At 36.6% G+C, this 22,845-nt stretch overlaps 1 protein-coding gene across 1 annotated transcript in view; it reads right to left on the reverse strand.

The window, feature by feature from the left end:
• STXBP5L (syntaxin binding protein 5-like) overlaps positions 1-22,845 on the reverse strand; it is a 211,335-nt gene that overhangs the window by 63,460 nt on the left and 125,030 nt on the right. The window contains exons 8-16 of the mRNA XM_009329260.1: positions 17,413-17,536; positions 15,729-15,807; positions 15,370-15,524; positions 13,613-13,685; positions 12,119-12,266; positions 10,429-10,496; positions 9,149-9,189; positions 5,179-5,396; positions 1,014-1,186 (exon numbers count right to left, since the gene is read on the reverse strand). Coding sequence (XP_009327535.1) covers positions 1,014-1,186; positions 5,179-5,396; positions 9,149-9,189; positions 10,429-10,496; positions 12,119-12,266; positions 13,613-13,685; positions 15,370-15,524; positions 15,729-15,807; positions 17,413-17,536 — 1,079 coding nt within the window. The remainder of the gene's footprint in view (positions 1-1,013; positions 1,187-5,178; positions 5,397-9,148; positions 9,190-10,428; positions 10,497-12,118; positions 12,267-13,612; positions 13,686-15,369; positions 15,525-15,728; positions 15,808-17,412; positions 17,537-22,845) is intronic.

Consider the following 22,845-nt stretch of genomic DNA (forward strand, 5'->3'; position numbering starts at 1 on the left):
TATTAATGACTAACTGAGGTCTGAGGTTCAACTGCCTGACTGAATGAGGTGGACAAATTAACAGGATGCCAAAAAATACTGTTAATTTTGCAAGTACAATGTAATGATATTGCTTTTAAATGCTAATGTTATTTTCAGGAGCTCAACAGCCCAAAGTATCTGCAAAGTCAGGCAATGTTAATTTAAACTGCTTTTGGAATAATTGAGACGTTTAAAATATTTAATAATAATTAGACTGAAATAATAATGAGTTCACTAAAATGAGAGCAATTGTTATCAGCAGCGCACTATCATTGCTGGGAAATTACAGTTTATGGAGTTTTGTACAGAATTCTGTTTTGAAACTATTCAAACCCATAATTTATCTGCCTTATTAGTAAGAACATATTAATCTACTCCAAGCAGTGGCAATGTGTACTCTAGCAGACAACAATTTGCTTCTTTCTAAAGATTAAACATATATACACTTCCACACAGTGCAACTGTTTCATAATTGTATATTTTAAAGGTTGTTTCATGAGTATGAACACAGTTTCCATCCCTTACACACCACAGAACGCATATACTTCTTTCACAAAGAAAGATTTTAGTGTTATACTAATTAATCAAGGAGGGAAAGCTTTGTACATGTCTGCTTTATGGAAGTCTCTGTGAACTCAAAAAAAAAAGTTCCTCAGAAATTCCTTAATTTATTCTGTGGTGCTCATATTCCACTCAAAACTGTGGGTATGAGATGAAGATTTACTCCTAGATCATACTGGAAAATTACAGTCAAACCTTTACTGTAACAGTTTATCTTCTCCATACTTACTTGTATCCTTTTAAAATCCCTTGTTAATTATTTTGCCTTAATTCTTTTGTTTGTTCCATATTCTGGTTTCTTCTCATTTTGTGTTGTGTACATTGAGATTAAAAAGATTAACCTCTTTTTCTTGATAGTTAACCGATTGTTAATACAATAGATAGGAATGCCTTTTAGAAAGATAAATCTTTGAACAATGGCGTAGACTTACCTAAGACATGGGATACTATCCTTCATCGTTCCTTCACATGCTACAGTGTTGGTACTGCCTGAAAGGCTCTTTAAAGAAGGAAGCTGGGAGGAGGCATCTGGAAATGGAGGAATTATTTCCGGTTCAGGAGTAATGATATCTTCTACTTCATACTGAAGTCGTACTTCTAATGACTTAAATAAATAAAAAGCTAAGTTATAATTTAATAAAGAAAGCTGCTCAAAGTTCTGTTACTTTCAAATAAATATCAGTAAGCCTTTTTTTTTAAATAAACCCCCACATTTATCATTATCATTTGCAGGCAAAGAATACTGTCATTTGTTATTTATACAGCCTAACAGCAACATCAGATAGGAACTAGTCGTCTACCCTATGCTGATGGAGAAATACATAGGTATATTCTTCCAGTGCTGACTTTGATTCAAGCCTTTTATTGTAAGTGAAAGGCAAAAATAGAACTTTCCAGCATTTATTATGAAAAGAGAAGTCAATCACCCCCAAACAAATAATATTTCAGCATAAGAAGGCATCATTCAGGATAAATATCATGAAAATTTTCTGCCTGTTGTCTGTTATCTTTTTCCTAAGCAAATTCATTAAAAGAATGATCATCAACTCTGCCTCCTTATTGCTAGTACAACAGAATCTCTACAAGACAGGTTTTAGCCAGTATGCAGAAGCCTGACAGTGCGGGTAGTACTGATGAACGAACTTCATTTGGCCATAGGTGGGGGTCAGGAAATCAGAGATAACAGCACAAAGAGTTCCGTATTCCTTAGACTGAGCATGAGTTTGGCAGATTCTAGAAAGCAAAGTTAAAACCAGTTACCTTTTGCTTTCCTTCAGGGCTCTCTAAATAGGGAAAAGGAGACCAAACAGGACCAACCACCATTCAATTCTTTCCACTAATTCAGGAAATCTTAACTGAAGGACTCCAAAACACAGGGGAAACTGGACAGAGAGCTCAAATCTATGCAAGTAATCATCTCAAAGAATCACCATAGATATTGGGCAATTCTTTCTGCCTCATGAATTGTCCAAGGAGATCCCTATTTTGAAAAGAATAAAAACCAAGGTACAGCCCTCAAAGAGATAAGGTCTTGGGATTACTAGCTGAATAGTAATTTCAGCACTGGTATCTTGAAGTGATCAGAAGCAATTGCAGATTTAGACACTGCAAACTCTGCCTTAGTCAGTGATCTCTCACTGAGACATCATCTGTACCAGAATGGAGATGACAGTATTAAGAAAACACCTAAGTTTTATGAGAATTGGGAGATAAAGATCAGTACTGAAGACTCTCCTGTTTCTCAACCATTGTGTTAAAACATAAGATTTCAGAACAAAGTGATTCTGCTCAATCAGAAGAGAAAGGGTCTTTTCTCAAAATTTCACTTTTGTTTTCTCCTTGCAAAATCCATGGATATTTTTTGCCTGAATCAGCTAAGAAACCTACGGACAACATTTGCCTTCAAAGACCAGTGAGTGAAATACTGAGTTCAGGAAAACCTAATCTTCTGGAAGTAATTGCTGCTGACCGAAACAATTTATAATGCTGTTTAATCTTCACGCAGGACTGGAGTAACTGTTGAAGTGTATGTTCTTCTGCTTGCCATGTTAGAAGTGCATAATTCTTCTTTGGATGTTTTTCTTTGTGTCTTCCTTTTTCTACAAAAATTAGTTTTGTTAAGTTCTCGCTACCGTCCATTTGCAGAGAGAAGGAAAAATTTAGGCTAATAACATGACTGTGAATTTTTTTTACGTTTTGGTCCCTGCTTTGACTGGACCTTGGAAGGGGTACAGACCTGTTGTACCAATTTATTTTGACACACGGTAAAGATCTTTTTGGAGGATCCCATCACGAGGTTCATTGATTCTCCTTTCTACATTCAAACTAGCGTAAACTTTTTTTCTGTGGTTCTTCTCAAAAGCTTCAAAGAGGAGCTTCACTGAGGAAAGACTGATCACTGAGAAATTGATCATATTTAATAGATACCTAGATATCCTTTTGTGACAGGATGGAGAAAGCAACAACAACAATAGCAAATGCTTTTTACATAACTGCACGGCAATGACTCCAAGGTTGGATATGAAGCAGAATTTGTCTCATGCATACTACTTGCCTCCAGAATCTGATATGGAATTATGCAAATACTACTTCTATTGAGGAAATCCCAGGCACAGTCTATGCCTGTAAAGCATATTCAGCAGCGGACTTCCCTGCTACATGGAGAAACCTTTGAGTAGCCCCCATGCTTCCCATTTACCACAGCAATAACATTACAAGACTGACATCAGACAGTCAAACCAACATGGGGTCCTTGAAATGCTGGGATTTATAGATTGAACTCAAGGTGAGTTCAGGCTGGCTGCTAGAGAAGGGAGGACACTAAGTGCTAGAACGTGGGCTCGCCTCAGGCAGAAAAGAAATCCTGAGACTGACCAGCTCAGTCTCAGTATAAACAAAGCCAGACAGCCTAAAGTCAGGTACATATTCCAACAAAGACTCCCATACTTTTTATTAAAAAAAACCCCGCCATTTAAGAGTGAAGACGTGAATGCTTGCAGCAAAAATGTGAAAACCAAGAGATGAGGCCCATCTCACGGATGCACAAAACCCAGGAGAACTCAGTGACTATGCCACCAAGATTAGATAATATTAAAGCAACTCCTCAGAGAACAATTCCTCATATAAATGCTTCTTAATTACAGATGAAATCTGAGAAACTGTTAAATTGCACATATTATAACACTTCAGAAAACTACCAGTTCTGATGCAATTCAGCCATAGAAGTAAAAGACATGAAAATAAAGAAATTAAATGGTAGGTAATAAAAGATAAGGTGCATTTGCTATGGAACAATGTAAGAATACTGAAATGTAGTAATTTTAGCAGCATTATACATGAGCTGGTCAGTAATGTGAAATTACTGTTCATTAGTTTTAAAACTTTCCTGAAAGGACACATTCAGCTAGCTTAATAATTGCCTCTGGGGGAAAAAAATGAGAGGAAAACAACAGAACAGCTATAGGTAATGAATTTCCTTACCAGATGGCACATGGCTACAGGCCAAAAATGACACATTTTTGCCAGGCTAGAACTATAGACTTTCTAAAGTACATTAAAATAGCATGAAAACGAAAAGAACTGTGATCGGGGAAGGTGGAAAATGAAAGGGAAATTTTGGGTCAGCCCCTGGGGTTTGTTGAGAGCTGGCAGACACAAAGAAATACTTTTTCTGGCAAGAGAGTGTCTGGAGTTGCAAACTGTTCTCCAGCACCAGAGAATGGCAAGCCTGAAGGAGAGGCAGTCATGTTTAGTTTGGCTTTGCCTGAAGAGTAGTCTGCTGTTAAACTTTAGAATATTTTACATTATAAATGCTGTTCAGCCACACTGTTAGCAGTGGTTGTGGCTCCTGTGCAAAAATGCAAGGTTTAAACCAAAGTCAGACTTGCTGTACAGCAATGATAAGTACAAGGTGATAGCAGTGCAGTTAAAAGAACATGAACTGTATGATTCTACCTGAAATAAGGTGATTGCTTAAGACATGAAGACAGAAAAAGGAGTATTTGAACAGGACAGAGCAACAGAAAGCTTAGGAAAATATCAAGTGCTTAGCCGTAAATAGTTTGGCATTTCATAGAGTGTCCATTTTTAGGGAAACAAAGTCGGCATAAGCCAGAAAAAAAATCAACTCTTTATTTTGTTAAAGCCAGTGATAATTTTCAGTCCCCTTGTGGTACACAAACTATAAACATAAATTAAAGAGATAAAATACTTGAGTTAAAAAGAGCATTATTATGTACGTACACAATGTACATTATCTGATAAAAACATACAGCAGCCATTATTTTTAGAGCAGGTAAGTACAACAGAGATTTACTGTATCTTAAAGTCTTAAAAGCAAACTATGTCTAATAGTAACATACAGCACAGATTTCAAAGGAAAAAAACGGAGAGTTGGCTCCCAAAACCTCAGATTTTTGTCACTAACTTAAGTAGGATCAAGATTTCACTCAAAAGGTTTAAACTGGAATGTCCCTAAACCTATACTTATACAGCTTGATATTAATTTTATTCAAGTATGTGAGCACAGATACAGCAAGGCAATGTGCTTTAAAAACTATTTTCTTTTATAAGAGAGTAAAATTCTGAAGGACTTACTGCAATTTCAGTATTTACTTCATGTTTGCTGAACCTGTAAACAACCACATATGCAGAAACTCCTGCCACACAGAAAATTCGGCTTTCAGGACACCAGTACATCATCTGAACAGCAAAAGGATCTTCTTCCACAATCTCAGCTGTTGCTTTTCCTTCTCCCAGTTTCTGTTTTTCAAAGACCTTTGATGTTTTTAATTTGTACAACATCTGTAGAGTAACTGGAATATATTGAAACATATAAAAAATACTGACTAACATGAAGCAAATCAGTTATAAAATGCTTCGGTTCCCATTTTCTTTTCAGTGGTGGCATAACAAAGAATCTTACGAAAGCCTAAGAGGAGAAGAAGATGGGTATTATACAACACAGATAATATTCTGGTACATAGTACTGGTAGGATACATATTTAATATTTCCAAAATGGATATTTGTCTGTGAAATACTTCTTAGTACTTTTTGGGACAGGATGTCAAAGGTGTATGTTAACCATTATGTCCATAATTAGGCTTATACTCAATGTTATATAGAGACTCTGATAATGCTGCTATTTTCCAAATGAGATGTGAAACTAAGGTTTCATTTGTCTGAGGTTATTGTCTTGCTAGAATGTAAAGACTGTATGGCACTTCAAGAGAAAACATTAGGAAAGTATTCTGGTGGCCTGGGCAACAAAGACTTTGTGAACGAACAGGAGGTCTAAAATGGTTTTAATTTCTTGACTAACAACAAATCTGTATTTATACCTGTATATAAAACCTTAATATCCAGAAGACTTTGTCAAGACTAGAACTCCACTGCAGTGAATTCTGGAGGTAAAGGAGGGATTATAATTAACCCCATTTTGTTTTATTGACATCCCTCCCTGTTTTTTACTACTTTTACATTAATTTATCAGTGGCATTAATTAATAACTGCATAAGGTCAGAAAAAGTCAGTCAGGCACAGCACCTATAAAGGTGTGTGTTGTCAAGACTAGAACTCCACTGCAGTGAATTCTGGAGGTAAAGGAGGGATTATAATTAACCCCATTTTGTTTTATTGACATCCCTCCCTGTTTTTTACTACTTTTACATTAATTTATCAGTGGCATTAATTAATAACTGCATAAGGTCAGAAAAAGTCAGTCAGGCACAGCACCTATAAAGGTGTGTGTATATACATAAAGGCAAAGCTGTTACATAGAATCTCGAGTTGGAAGGGACCCATAAGGATCACATATGTTAGTGTAATTGTGGTAGATCAGTCTAGCTAGCTAGTGTAACAAGAGCAACAAAAAGGTGGAAGAACAGTGTTTTAGTTATGTAACTGGATGACGAACACAGCAAAATTACATTTTCATTTTGCAGTGCAGATATATTGCAGGAGTTTTAGCATATAACATTTTTTATATTTTAAAAAGTTTTAGCATATAAAATGCTACAAAATCTTCACAAATTACAGCAAGTGCTTCTGTAATGAATATATAATTCTTCCTGCCTTCTGCAGCAGTGGAAGAGGCCTCAGGATGCCCTTAGTCCCAGTGGCAAATCTAGAGTGGCACTTCAAATCAGACATCATGGGTCCGTGCATACTAGGATTGGAAGAATTACAGAATCATAGGGCACAAGTACAAGGCCAGACTCTCTATGCTTCTGTGAATTACTAGGTACCATCTGCACAAGGGCAAATAAGAAACAGCAATGGCTTCTGAGCAAAGATACCTTTGGAAAACTGTTTCAGTGGCTTAGCAATTCCCTGTCTCCCACAAATCTGTGCCTTCAGATACAAAATTACACAATTAAAATATGTCTCAAAGCAAAGTATTTTGTGCCTTCAAATACCAGTAAGATATTATGTTTGCTATGAAATCTCAAAAGAAATTTGAACTCCATTAAAAAAAGTTAAGACCTTGTAAATAATAAAGCTTTGTAATAATTAAAACCTTGTAAAGAAGTACCACCAAGTACAGTACCAGTAACACAGTACATGCCCTGAAAAGCAGGACTAAGACCAGGACATCAGAGATGCACTGAAAGTACCATTACTGTTGAAAGGATTGTGAATATTCATGATCATCTAAGCTTTTACCTCTAAGAAAAATTCCTATTGCAGCATGTACGTACTGATTAGTGGGTTATGTTTATATTCCCTGTGAGAAGTTTTTTCCTTTCCCCATTCCTGCCAGAACCATAGAAGAAATGACTAGCACACTGATTCCTGTGCAGTGTATACACTAAATGCTTTGGGGTCTTGCAACAGTCTGTATTGTTTCACCCTAATTTTAATGCCTGCGTTAGAACATTCTTTGTCAAGAGCCTAAGTATGTAATGAAGTATGCACAAGACAAAGTCTAATGCCTCACACTGCTTCTCTAAATAAAAGTCATTATCCTATTTTTATTCAAATTAAAGCACTCTCAAACTTCTGTCTTTGCAGATAAACTGTTGACCTCATCAGAATTTTTTTCTTTTTGGTGTTCACCGTAACTTGAAAATGATGTAAGATGTAAACTCCAAGCAGCATGTATCTGTTTTTCCTCCATTTCCAAATAGACAAATCATATAATAGAAAAACAACTCCTAGTCGTGTTCAGCTGACGTGTTCATCAATGATGATGATATCAATGAAAAATGTATTTTATTGCTTTTATTTATTTATTTATTATTAATATTTTATTTATTTATTTATATCTATTTTATTTATTAGGTTAATAAAATACTTTTTCATATTCAATAACAATGATGTAAGATGTAAACTCCAAGCAGCATGTATCTGTTTTTCCTCCATTTCCAAATAGACAAATCATATAATAGAAAAACAACTCCTAGTCGTGTTCAGCCTATGTAAAATTCCTTTGTGAAACGAGGCTTTGGAAATCCTAATTTTCTCTGTCCATCCTGATGAGTGAAAATATTTGGTATTAGGCAAAAAGAGAACTACCTGACAAAGTCATCAGGTTTAGCTGACAAAAAATCTTGCAAACATTCCCCATACTTTGCTGGAAATGGTAGCAGTTTTAATCATTACAATTCTGTGGCACAATGTGGAAGTAGCAGGTAGTTTAAGTATCTCATACTCCGTGCTCTTGGCGACCATTACAGACTGGTTATTAGGGTCAAATTAAATCTCTCTATGCCTAACATTTCATACAGAAGTTTCTATCACACTCTCTTTTCTTTAAGAGATTGATACTTCAATAAAAGAGAGATTCTACCCAGGCATCCCTGTACCACAGAAGAGACAGAATAGAAGGCAACTCTGATGCAACTTTTGTTAAGCACAGTCACATTATTTGAACCAGAATATTTTAGCTTTCAACAAAATGTATGTATATTTTTAATAAATATATTTTACTAATAAGTACCATATGTATTTTCTGTAAGGGAAAATGCTGGGTTTTTATATGTGTAGTTATAGCTAGAATGTATGGAACAAGTATTTTCTGAAGCTTTTTCCTGCTAGGATGAATGGAAATGCTTCCCAATTATTTCCTGGAACTTGAGACTGGACAAGAAAAGATTTAGGTCTTCTCCACCCTCACCAGATTAGACATGTATTGAGAAGTATTATTGTATTTTAGTATTTTATTTTTGCTTAGCTGTAAAAAAGACTATATTGTACTCAGAATAGAAGAGACATGACAACTAGAACTGAATATTAGATCTAATTGACCCCACTTTTTTATACATACAACAAGATTATGCCCTAGGGATTTTTTTACCAACACTTCGTCCTTCACAGGTTTTGGTATGCTGGATCTGGAGTTTTTGTTCCTCTTACAGACTTTCACTCTTTTCTCTCTAATATATCTCATTAGCAGTGTTTTTTTTCCTAATTTAATAAAAATTTGCTTAATTTAACCTCATTATTCCTAATTATATCATCCCAGGTATTACTACTCATACTGTTAAATATCATGTTATATATATGTGTGTGTGTGTGTGTGTGTGATTTGTCAGCATTATATAAAAGTGAACTTTAGAAACTTACTGGCAGAAGCATCCCAAAACTTTACTGATCCATCTGCATGGCTTAAAAAAAATATAAAAATTAAACGTGTTAAAACAAGATGCAATTCTAAAAACACCTTCTACTTTCAGTGAGCGATAAACATAAGCAAAAAACCCATATCTTGCTCATATGGTAACTCTCCATACCTTACCGACAATATATAATGATATATGTACTAACTATAAGAAAATATTTTGTTATTAGTTTGATTAGGTTAATAAAATACTTTTTCATGCATTTCCTGCAGAAAACTAAGCTCCCAATGAATTTTAAGATCGCAACAGCAAGAAATTAATTCCCATACTAATGACAAGTTTAAGTTACAGCACTTCTGGCTTTGCAGTGGGCCAGCATCAAGGCTACCCACTCTAAAAATGCCATATATAACAAATTTTGAAAAGACAGAGGGTAACTTCATTTTGCTTACTACCTTACAGCTGTGTTCTCTTTATTAACATAAAATCATCCCTGAAGTAAAGCTGGAGAAAGGAGACATTTCTGTTTAAAATGAGAATAATCCCTTCATCACCTTATTGGTACTATTGCACACATCATAATCTTACTTTTTAAAAACAGGTGTTAAGTATCATTGATATTATAGCAATATATTGCTATGATCAGCATGGCTGAGACCAGAAGGAAACACAGAGTGCATCATAGCTGAATAGCTTCTGTTTTACAGCATGGCCCCTTGAAAATCCATCAGGCACTGCTCATGGGGCTTCTACTGCAATCTGAGCCTTTCTATGCCTTTTTGCTATGGGGCTGTCTCTCCACTCACAAGGTAAAATTCAACCCAGTGCACCACACCCTCACTAATGCTGGGGTATCAAAATGAATTCCCAAACTGTCCCAGACACAAAGTCCCCAGAAGGCCAAAGGACAACAGCTATACAAGAACAGCTGCTCCCCTTTTTAAACCTATTCTCTATGCCCTTCAAGGCCAAAATATTTTCTTGTAATGGATTCTGCTTTCCAAAGACCCCATCATCACAAGTATATAGACTTGCTGTCTAACACTGGGGCCTCAAATGGACATTCTTAATGATAGTTCATCCCCGAGTACAAAGTTCTATTTTCTACAGCAAATGGGAATTTCTGTGGTGACTCTGCACAAGGGAGAAAAACTACATACCTCAAATGAAGAGGCCAGGATATGCATACTCTGTGAAGGGTCAACTCTTATCTATAGCTAACCCACAATCAAAAGCTGTAGACATTAACATTTTAAAAGTACCAGTCCTCAGTTTCATTCTCACCCTGTAATAATGATTTCGGGATATGTCTGAGCTCCAAGGTTCCATGCTCCGCCACTGATAGGCCACTCCTAAACAAACAACAAGAGTACAGAGATCACAGCTAATTCTGATGAATCCTGCTTCGTTAATTTTTAAACTCAGGAGTAGGCAACATCTTCCTCCAAAAGGCAATTCAACTCATAAAAGGAACACAAATATGTAGCATTCAAGGCTTTTAAAGCTTACTAACATTTTTACATTATCAATTAAGGCTTTTGAAACTTAATAACATTTTTATGTTATCAATTAAAGTTCTATGTTTTTAAAATATTTCTGCACAGCTGACACTCAACAATCCAAAATAGGAACTAGATGAAAGAGTAACAAACAGTTCTGCTACTCTTTTCAGATTGCTTGACTCTTGGAGTTTCTATAGGACATTGAATAGACCGAGACTCCATTTTGAGGATGAAGACTACTGAAGAAGCTGGCCCAGGAACAAATACCTGAGCATGATGCCACGAGATATGAGATAAGGGAATGCAACTTTTACAGAACATAGGAAATCATCACCTCTTCTCTGCTTTTTGTTTACTAATGGCAAGACTCCCATTTTCTTCCTTGGTCTAGGCTGGCAGAGCGAAATGCTGGTCTGTGCCTAAAGCTTGATATGTATGGATACAGGACACAGGATGTGGAGGATGACATATGTGCAGAGTGGATGAGGATGTGTGCAGACTATAAGTGGGTGGAAAAAAACTGCGAGCACAAACTGGTTATGTGGATACATGGAGTGGATGCTTGTGGGTACAGAAATGGGTGGGTGGCAAAGAGTGGCTACCTACATTCAGACTGTATATTTGCATGTGCACAAATAAAGCAAGGAGACAAGAGAGTGTGCAATGAATACAGGTAGGTGGTGAAAAGTTTGAGAAACTATGTATATGAGGTAAGGATAGATAAGCAGACAAATTCAAATAAGAGAAAAAAAATAGTTTCTGAAGCACATTGCTGAATCAAGATCTATAAGAAGTAGATAGGGCCCGGTTTCTCAGTTCATAGAAAACAAGGCAGCTCCAAGGAGAATACTTTTGTTTATATGAATAGAAAACTGATGATGTCTGATTTTTTTACCCAATATTTTTTCTAATTTATTTATTATGATGGATTAGTTCTAGTCAAAACATAACCAGATTAATGCTTGAAATCTATAAAATAATTGCATTTCCTCTTTTTATTTCTGCAGCTTGTCCTACTTCTAAAAGCATTAAGACTTTGGTAGCTCAGTAAAATAATTATTAAAATCCCTACTTAATAAAAATCTCACAGACATGCTGTCAACCCTCAACTTTCACTGAAACTCTTCTGCTAGGTTCTTTCAGTTATAATGTTTTCACTTTTTTCTTTGATAGAGATAACTTATCCATACAAATTTGAATTGGACACTGATGGATTTTCTTTAACTCAGTCTGATCTGGCATAACTTCAGCAGCCTAATGATTAAGTCCTATATAATGGTCATTAATGGTTGTGCTTAAGCAATGGTGTTTCTGAGGGACAAATACCAGGCTGTAAGCATGCTGCTAAACTGCTGGTTGGACCAACTTGAAAGTGATTATTAAAGAAGTAAAATGAAAATTGGTAAGATGTTACAAAAACATAGGTTGTACATCTGTTTTCTTTGTTTAAAAAAAATATTGGGTTTGTTTACCTTATTGCTGTATCCTTGCTTTTTATGTTTTGCTCCTACAGAATAGAGTACAGGAATCAAATCTGGAGGACAGTCCGCAAAATATTCTGTGCAGGTAACAGGTGACTCATGAATGTCAATAGGATACGGATTTTCAAAGATTGGAAAACTAGTTAAGGAAGACAATTTATTAGAAGCACTGTGACAAACTGAGCCATAGAAGAAAACATATTCTTATATTAAAGTGTATAAAAGAATCTAAGTAAAAAAATTACTAATAAAGTACATTCTCCCTTATTTATTCAAACATATGTATTGTTTTTAATGTCAATAATAATGTGCAGTTACTCAAATAAAGATAAAAAAAATCCACTGCTGTGACAAGAATCCTCTTGTAACATAAATACCCCTTCGTGTGTATAGTTCCCAAGGCTAATAGAACTACTTATGTGAATGAGGATTAGGAACTAATTTTTCCCAACGTCTCAAAATCTTATTTATACAGAGGTGACACATTTTCTAGAAGCTTCAGGTTCATGGATATGATATATACTATGACCTAAAAACTACTTATACAACTGTGGATTTTATATTGAGCAGCTTAGCTTATTGGGTTGGTAGACTACCGATTCTTCAATGAACAATTGCAATAACAGATGAAGTAGATCTCAGTTTATTTCTCACTTCCATCAGTTTGGATGGTCTGATAAGAAGGAAGGCCTCACTTCTGGTATATTACACAATGTTATTCACAATTCAAAAATGTAGGAAATCTGGTTCCGATTTCAGTTACATCCATTTATATTGCTGAGATGATTTAAATTATTCTTGAAAGTAAGTGAGATCAGAATATGATTCACTTAAAATGTTTCAAGACATTAAGGGCAAAATCTGTTCCTAGTTATACCAGTGTGAATGTGGATCTACACTACTGGTAGTGTTGGAGACAGAACAAAATAAATGGAATTGGATTCTGCATTACATGATGTATAGTTCCTCTTTGATATGAAGATTGATTCTGATGTGAAAGAACTATTTGTCATTTAAACCAGCAACTGGATCATGAAATAATCCTGTAGATCCACTACAAATCAATGCCATTATTTATTAAGATACTTAAATAAACACTTAAGTGGTAGTCCCTGTGGAGTCTAGTGAAGTTAGGCATGCATATAAGTAGTAGTTGAATCTGGTTTCCAAAACACACATTCAGGTCATAATTCAGCATGTGACCAAGTATTACTTAACTTCGATGTTGAGTGAATGTTTGAGGGCTATGCTGAAGGGACCACAGATTTAGATTTATTCCCAAACTTAAGAACAAATATTATCATAAGTTCCTGTTGATTAGCTGATCTTAGCTCTTAAGGTGGAGGCAAACATATAGAGTGAATTATTACCAAGAGTAAATGATTTTGGACAGTAAAATGACATTGCATGATAACATTTGGATTTTTATTATCATTTGCTGGAGTTAAGATATACAAATAACTTCATATAAGACTTCATACTTACTTGCTTTGTGTCAGGTCAACAACAATGAGATCTTTTTCCAAAAGCACAACTACAGCATAGGGTTCTTGAAATTCTGTAGGAATCAAGTATAAAAAACATGGAGTTCTCCTATTAGTCATTTTAAACAAGCAAGTCATATTTATGTTCTCTAAACATTCACAGTATATTAAACAAAAGTTTTGAGGTACAAATCCTAGACATATCCACAAACTAGACGTATCTGCAAACCAGGGCCAGACAGGAACAGAGAAATGACTTTTGGGCACTATTGCTGATCAACACGTGCAAACTAGGGCCAGATTAGGGCCAGGCAGGAACTGAGAAATTACTTTTGGGCAGTATGGCTGATCAATATACATAGCAGAAATAGAATTGGCATATTATAGCATGCCAGCATGATGGTATACTGAAAGTAAAGAAATAGAATATGACTGAGTTGTGTGTATCACTGCATTGCTGAATCCAATTATTATTCAGAAAATGAATTTTGCTGTCCAGTAGTAATACTTCTACTGTGTACAACTGTTCTTCACAAACAGATTGTGAACAGCTGGTCCAGCCCACTTGACGATACACAATACCCTCATTTCCAAAGCAATTCCAAAGGAATATTCCAAAGGAATCCTGTAAGTCTGCTGTGTTCAATTCAGATACTGACACGCTCCTTCTTCCCGTACACTCTTTAGGAGATCATATTGTTTGGTTTTTTATTTAATGCTTTTTTTGTTCATCAAAAATAAACAGTTAAAATGACAAATAAGTGCTTCCCTTGATGCATAGGGTGCATTAGTTTACATAGGATAAAAATTATTTAAAAAAATATAAATGTGAAATTACGACTCTCTTTTCAACAACAGCAAACCATTCCAGCATGTGCAAGCTCAGAGTACGCTCTTCTGATGGCTGATACCAAAAGGCTGAGTAAATTGACAGCAACTGATTTACCTTCCTTTCAGGCCAGCTATGACTGCACATTATTTCTGGCCTGTTTTTATACAAGGCTATGAATAACACAGGTTAAACCGAAATTTTTAAATATTAGTGTGTGAGCAGGGGAAAGGGCTACAAAATCTTAGTACTGGGAAGTGTCACTGTATTTGACACAGTTAAATGAAGGCCCAAACTAACTTTGATTACTGCAAATTAAATTTTTATATGACATTGAAACAAATATACACTTTATTTTTGCTAAGTGTTTTTAATATGTATTTGATTTAGCTACATATATAAGATTTATTTTACTTTTCTGCTTGATGGCTTAAAATGCTAAACTTAGTTTCTGTTTGACTTACAGCTTTTCTTAATTTACTTTCTGGAGTTTTCTGTGAATGTACTTCAGAATATGGCAGCCCCACAATATACAGCAAAACACTTTTAACAGTTCAATTCAGGCTGAAGTGTAAGAACTTTTTTGCAGGTAAGTGATAGTTTAATCTTCAATAATTTAGCAATCTGTAGATTTTCAGCCTCATCAAAAATGTCAGAAATCTAAGCACACGTTTGATTAATAGCAATATTTCCTCAGACTAGCCCATGTGTTTCAAGCTTATATCTGGAGATTTACGCATGCTTTATTGTCCTTTCATTACTTGCTTCCTATACTGAGAACGCAAACAAGTTCCAGTTACTTTCAGTGATGTGGTTTTCTTGAGATGGAGACAACTGTGAGAATGGAAGTCCCTGGAATGGAATTAAGGTATGAGAGAAGATAACTTCATTTATATTTTCCATAAGTGTGTTTTGCTTAATAAACTCACCATTTGGATATGGGGTTTCACAAAAAGTTAAAAAATCAACTATAGGGTGATCCATTTCAAGAACTGTAATTGCTTTCCCATGCATGATTGTTAAGCTTGGTCTTCGGCAAGCCTTATCATATGACAGTCCACCAGAAAATATCACAAATGGTTCACTGTATTAAAAAACCCAACATAGTAATTATAAGTTTACATAGTTTACAATTATTTATATAATTACTATAATTACAAGTTTACATTATAGGTTTAGTACCTTTAAATAATAATAAATAGCTTTGCAAAAAGAAAGAAGGAAAGATTCTAAAAGGACTTTAACTCCAGAATGTAACACCGAGTGAATTACAGAATTAAAAACATACCTGTTTTTACAGGTCTTGTACTCTACTTTAAGAATTGGTTTACAAGACTCAGGTTTTTTTCCATCTCTTTGAATTTTTCCTAAGGAAAGAAAGAAGATGAAAACTGGATTAAGGCATCGTGATAATAGAACTATCAAACTAAAACATACACATTGAAGCAACTGTATAAGCAGTAAGAGAATGGAACTATAAAGCTACAGAAGATGATGAGTATTAGCTCCTATTTCCGTAAAATACGCACGTCTAAATTAATTTCATTTATTATGGCTTTATGTTTTTACTGCCACATACATCTAAAGGACCACAGACCACATTTCAAAGACATCTAAAATCCATGCAGATTACTGAGAAGGATGACACTTAACTAATAATTAATGAATTCGACCAAATGTATACCTTTTTTCTGAACACATTTATGACCACAAATAGCTTAATTTTTTCCTAAGTCATTCTTAGATTGACTCAATTCCTTTTGTTGAAAAAATGGTACATGCTCTGGGAGTGTAAATAGTTGAGCGATAAAATTAAATGAAGTGTGCAATTGAAATTCATGAGTTCTTGGTTATTTATGGCTCAGTACTTTCTTCCAGTCAGAGAAAAGTCACTTGTAAACCAAAAAAATAACAATTTTGGTTATTTTAAACCAAATTTATTTGGTTTAAATAAAGCCTATGCTTGTTTTTGATAACATGATTGGAGGATACAGTGTAGATGGATCCAGGCTGTTCTCAGAGGTGCACAGAGACATGATGGGAGGCAAAGGACTCAAGTTGTGACATGGGAAATTCTGGTTAGATATTAGCAAAAAAATTTGTACCATGAGGGTCATTAAATACCAGAAGACATTGCCCACAGAGGTTGTGCAATTTGTCGTTGGCAATGTTCAAGTGTTCAGTATCAGCTGGACACTGCCCTGAGATAACTGATATAATCAGGCCTGTTTTAAGCTGGGGGTTAGACTAGATAACTTCTGAGAGGTCCCTTCTGACATAAAGTACCATTCTATGACTAAAAATGCTAAAATAAAAGGAATTAGGAAATTTAAGAAAATGCTAAAACTTTTCTGGGCTACACAGATCTTGCCTTCCCCTTCTTTCTTCCTCTCCATCCAGTCAGGCTTCTTGGTAACTTATTGATTTGCAATAGCGTTAATACCTTTTAACCTCATTTATAGGAAGCAATGGCATATAAAGTCCCAGCCATAAAAGATACAGCCATTTCTTACTATGGCTCCTTTGAATTCTTCATTGCAGTGACTTGAGAAGCCTTGTACCATCTCTGTAACAAGCAACACAGTGCCTTGTACAAAATGTGTTACTTCTTGTGAAAATTGCACATACGAGCACATAAGTACAAAATATAAAAGAAAGAAATGTGAAAATCCCATAGCCTGAGGGTGTTAAAGACTAGCAGTAGACTATTAAGATGAATTGGATAAAAGAAGACATTAGAGCAATATTACCCAGTAAGAGGTATTTGTGATACCAATTAAAAAAAAAGTTTGATCAAAATTGCTCTCTGATTTTTAAAATATTTTGCAGCTACTTTGCAGATTAAAATATTTATGCAAGAAGCAACTCTGGATCTGGGCTACAATAAAAAATGAAATAAACATAGATATTAGCAAACAGCATGGAGAATATTGTATTGCTTCTTAGTTATACATTTGAACTATCAAAATTACCGTGTGGAATTGTGGTCTGGAATGGTCTGTTAGGACTTTTCAGATTCCATAGGGTCAAGCTGCCATCAGAGTGACTGCACATGAACTGTTTCCCTTCATGATGCCAAGCAACAGAATGAATAGCCTACAGAAACAAAAGAACTTGAGACTGAAATGGAATACAGTGTTTACACTAATGATATTTTAATGTATGACTTTGGATTATATTAATCTAGTGGTATATCAACAGTTAGATGGTTCTTGTTTGTCTAAAGTCCATTACCAGCACTTTTTAGTAACCAATAGCTGTAATCTACCGCTAGTCAAGCAAAAGAATTCATTATAAATGCTAACATAACACAATAATGTAAGAAAGTCTGTACTGAATCAGGCCAAAATTGAAGGAACAAGGTATTAAGGTAAAAGCATAAGAACAAGGGACATACAGTGCAATTGTAGTATGTCTGATAGCTCTCCTTAGAAGTATTTCATGTGGCAAACATACAGGGAATTCTGTGTGACAAGTTTTACAGGTAACATAAAACACATGCAGTCTTCCCCAGAGGACTATTTAGGAAAAGTAGAAATAGTACTCTGTTCTTGAATAATTTTTTCCCCCTGCATACTTAAGTTTCAGAGCAAGTACACAGAAATCTGGGATGTTTAATATAAAAACCAAACCGCTAAAGAGACCAGGGTTGTTTCATTGATATAGGAAATTAGCAAAACAATGATGTAAGATACTTTTGGAACAGATAGCGCTTCAGAGAAGAGCAATATTGCACTCCTATGTACACAATGCAAGTACCACATGATGAATGTTATGTATGCCAAAAAGCAACACTTCAAAAGTTAATAGACCGTTCTTAGTATTTTGTGCATAACTAGGGGAACTGACTGAAAATATCCATAATTACATCAAGCTAGCTGAAAGGATAATGGTGTAAGTCCTTCATTTTCACTGGTATGTGCTGGAAACTAGTAAAAGCCATTTTCTGGCAAAACAAAGTATTGCTTCATTGTGTACCACAGTTGCTCACACACACCCCTCAGAAGCACAAACTCATAGAATTTTCCCTTGAATCCATTTCCCTTCCAAAAATGTTAGCTGCCGAATAGCAAAAAACACAATATGTTTTTATGTAAATGTAAATAGAAGAGACCTGTTTTTGAATGCAGTTTAATAAATTCCCATTTCTGCAACCCAGGAAATGCTAAGGCCTTGCATGCACTTACAATTGCATATGGCCATTTACCTTATTTATTCAAATCACTTTAAAATCATGTCTGGGTATTCATAAGTCAGCATTGGAGTTGTCCATATCAATTTTGCTTAAGCTGACCACAAATAAACCTAAGTGCTACTGGTCACTATTCAAATCTCCATGTTGGTCTTCCCCTTTTAATAAGCATATTGATTGTTACGGTTGGTAACAGCTCATGGTCTGGAGGGAATATGAGAAGAAACCAACGAAAAGTCTGCGACCCTTTCCCAAAACTTTACGCAGCTCCTGAGGCTGGACAGCATAGCCACAAAGGAGCCTTTGCATGAAGATGACCCAGACATCTTAACAGGAATCTGACATGCCTTGTATATGAATGCTTTGCTAACACACTAGTAAGCTAGTCATGCCAATAAAGACTCAACAAACAGAGCTGAACAAAGTGAACTCTAGATCTTCGAGTGACATAATGGGTGTCACTCAAACTTCTACCTACCAGAGGGGGGGGTTGGCACACAATTCCTCTTAAAGACCCAGAAGATACCAAACTATAATTGAAGCAACAAAGGATAACACAGAAAGATGGTTCATAGAGAGTCCAATGCCATTGCCCTCAAGTAGTAAGAACCTTAGATCTGTGGGGAGCGCTGCTTCACTTACACGGAAGGCATGTCCATCCTCGTGCAAACTAATTCTGACATGAGCTCATTCATGCTTGCTATCATGCCAAATTTGAATCTGCTTTTGATGTGTTATCACACATAGAAACATTTCACATGGTTACAGTCGCTAACTGTGTCTGAGCAGGAGCTAGTAACTAGCAGCTGACAATTGTACCAAGCTGCTTGTTAAACTGCCTCTCAGCTGCTAGGTGCCACCTGCCAGCATAAACCTCCTGTTGAGCGGAGCTGAGGCAGAGCGCTCCTGTCACAGACAGTTGGCATAGCAGCAACTCAAACTCACCTGTTAGACTCTGCCCCAAAACAGGCAAGAAATACTTAGAATTGCTTTTGGAGGTATCAGCTGGGAGTCACGACTAATACTGAAAGGTGGTACTGAATAAGTCCCTACTTTTCTCTCTGCTAGGATGTCTAGCATTCTGAGACACTTCGTTAGCATCCACACAAAAAAGGAGCAGTTACTTGCGTAGAACAGGAGTTCATCATGGTGGGTGACTCATGTGAATGTTCACACAGTGTATGCACATAAAGCATATCACTCCAGATTGGGTATGTTTCTCCTTCTGCAATACCCACAGTGGTTGCACACATATTCCATCTTCTCTCATATTCAGCATGTACTAAAATTAAGCATGCCCAACACCATTTCAGTTCCTTCCCAATCACAAACCTCCTCCAGTTAGAAGAACTCATGGGGACTCTGGGACAACTTTTAACCATATTTTGAACAAGCACCATATTCATCTCATCCTACTGGTTGAATCTTAAGAATCCTTTGTGTTAGCAGTACTGCAGGACCATTACAGCAAGGGCCACATCCGACTTGGTACTTCCTTAATGGCATAGTGCTTGATAAAGGTAGGGAGCTGTCATTTGGCAAATGTCTCTGTGAACTCTACAGCTTCATTCTGGAGATGTCTTCTAATGAAAGATGATGACTATGCTTCAGGAATCTCTGAATGTGCGTTGACACAACCTGTCAAACTTTTAAACAGTTTGCGTATGAAGATGGCTGGTTTTTTGTGTCTGCCAACTATCAATAATAACTTGAGAATCCTTTGAAGGATCTGTCTTGTTTATGTGCTCTCTTTTTATACTAATTGATGGAAATAAACTTTTGAAGGAATTTATAAAAGGGCTTGCAAGGAAAGCCTTTTATAGAGGGCATCATATAGGAGCAGTGATTGAGAGGACCTGAATATCTCATACATATTGCCACTGAGAAGATGACAATCATCATCACACAAAGAAAGAAATTTGCAGCTGACATCTTGAAGAGCAGACACAAGATTCTTCAGCAGCAGAGAACATTTTAGTCTCTTGAGAAGCTTTGACACAGTAGAGAAGAAAACAAACTCCTTGTATCAGGAGTTGATGAACTGAGGCAGCCTCTAACCTGTCATCAGGGGGGCTTAAAGAGAGACAGGACTACTTTTAGCTCCAGTAAGTAAACTGTAAGTATCAGGAAGAAGCTTTAAAGGGAAGATACAGGTTTACAAGAATACCAACTGGAGAAGTTCCAGATGATGCAACTTGTACATCCTTTTCTATCCTTGGTGAGAAGCTCTATCATTTGAAATGAGCAGACATGTTTTATTTATGAAAGGTTCCCAGCCTTCAAGACATGAAGTATAGCATGATGAAGATGGAGTAAGGAATGCAGCTGTAAATGCTGCAATTGCAGGTCTGTGAACAGGGGCCAGTCTTCAGCTCCACCACTTACAAGCTATTGGGTTGTCTCAGTGAGTTGTTTATTCTAGGAGCAATGTGTCCATGACATTAATCTGGATGGCAAGGAAAATGAAAGGGCATACTTCTACAAGTATTGGACAGATCCTGCTAATATTGTAGGAAACAACTCACTTCCCTGTCATAAGATTACCCATGTTCTGAGGAGATGTCTGCAACATGTATCTTGTATCCACATCTGCAAGTCTCATGTGATGTGAAGCATCACAGTAGTATGACAATGCCATGCAACCTAGAAAGGATAGGCAAGATTTCACAGTGGTGATGTCCGAGTGGATTGAGAACCGTTATCTCTTGATGATCCTTTTGTCAGCCAACTGTGCAAGTGTGCATCTGAGCTGAGTGTCCACTACTTCTAAGACCTCAATTAAAAAACAGCACTCAACATAGTGAAAAAATTGAATGAAAGAGACCTTTTAATAATGGTTCTCACTGACAATGAAATGAAAGCATTTGATGAGGCTGTATGAAAAGAAATATCTTTAAATTCATGAGATATGGAACTATTCCTCTCTATAACAATTGAATGTCAGCAGATATAGTCCTCATCTTGAACTTAAAAAAGAAGAATATTTAGATTTGTAGATAGACAATCAGTTACCAGCCTCCTTTCCTCTTCTGTATCAAAAAATATCTGCCATTAACTTCTCTCTCTTGTGCTGGACAGTGACAGGCTCTACAGATCTGAATAACAACAGAGAGCCTCCTTCTCAACAGCTGGTCTCGGGAGACTGAAATCCAGTGCCGTCAAGAGTAACACAGAGCAATCCAGTTGAGGCTTGATTGTGTGAAAGGATGAGTATTCAGATGGAGTCTTGAGGGTGCTGACATTTATTTTGAGTGACATTACCAAGCTGGACAGCTATCTGAAGAAGATTACAGAGAAGAAAGAACTTGCCTCGGTGATGAACACTCACAGTCCATCAAAGACAAGAAAATAAGCTGTTTCTCACAGTATACACCAAGTGCTAATGGAGAAGCCTGGTGCCAGGGGAATTTTTGATACTAAACAGAAGTATCTGCTCCACTGATAAGCCAGAAAAGATGCCAGAAGAGGAAGTGGTGAGTTAGATGAGATTTCCAGTTCTTTCACCATCAAATAGGGTGACTACATTAGTTTCATAGAATCATAGAATCATAGAATAGTTTGGGTTGGAAGGGACCTTTAAAGGTCATCTAGTCCAACCCCCCTGCCACGGGCAGGGACACCTTCAACTAGATCAGGTTGCTCAGAGCCCCATCCAACCTGACCTTGAATGGTTCCAGGGATGGGGCATCCACCACCTCTCTGGGCAACCTGTTCCAGTGCTTCATCACCCCCAGCATAAAAAATTTCTTCCTTCTATCTAGCCTAAATCTACTCCCCTTAAGTTAAAACCAATTCCCCCTTGTCCTGTCACAACAGGCCCTGCTAAAATGTTTGTCCCCATCTTTCTTATAAGCCCCCTTTAAGTACCGATAGGCTGCAATAAGGTCTCCCGAAGCCGCCTCTTCCACAGGCTGAACAACCCCAACTCTCTCAGCCTTTCTTCACAGGAGAGGTGTTCCATCCCGTTGATCATTTTCCTGGCCCTCTTCTGGACTCACTCCAACAGGTCTGTGTCTGTCTTGTGCTGAGGGCTCCAGAGCTGGACGCAGTACTCCAGGTGGGGTCTCACCAGAGCAGAATAGAGGGGCAGAATCACCTCCCTCAACCTGCTGGCCACGCTGCTTTTGATGCAGCCCAGGATACGGTTGGCCTTCTGGGCTGCGAGCGCACATTGCCGGCTCATGTCCAGCTTTTCATCCACCAGTACCCCCAA

Source organism: Pygoscelis adeliae, unplaced genomic scaffold, assembly GCF_000699105.1.
Source record: "Pygoscelis adeliae isolate BGI_AS28 unplaced genomic scaffold, ASM69910v1 Scaffold120, whole genome shotgun sequence".
Classification (NCBI taxonomy): domain Eukaryota; kingdom Metazoa; phylum Chordata; class Aves; order Sphenisciformes; family Spheniscidae; genus Pygoscelis; species Pygoscelis adeliae.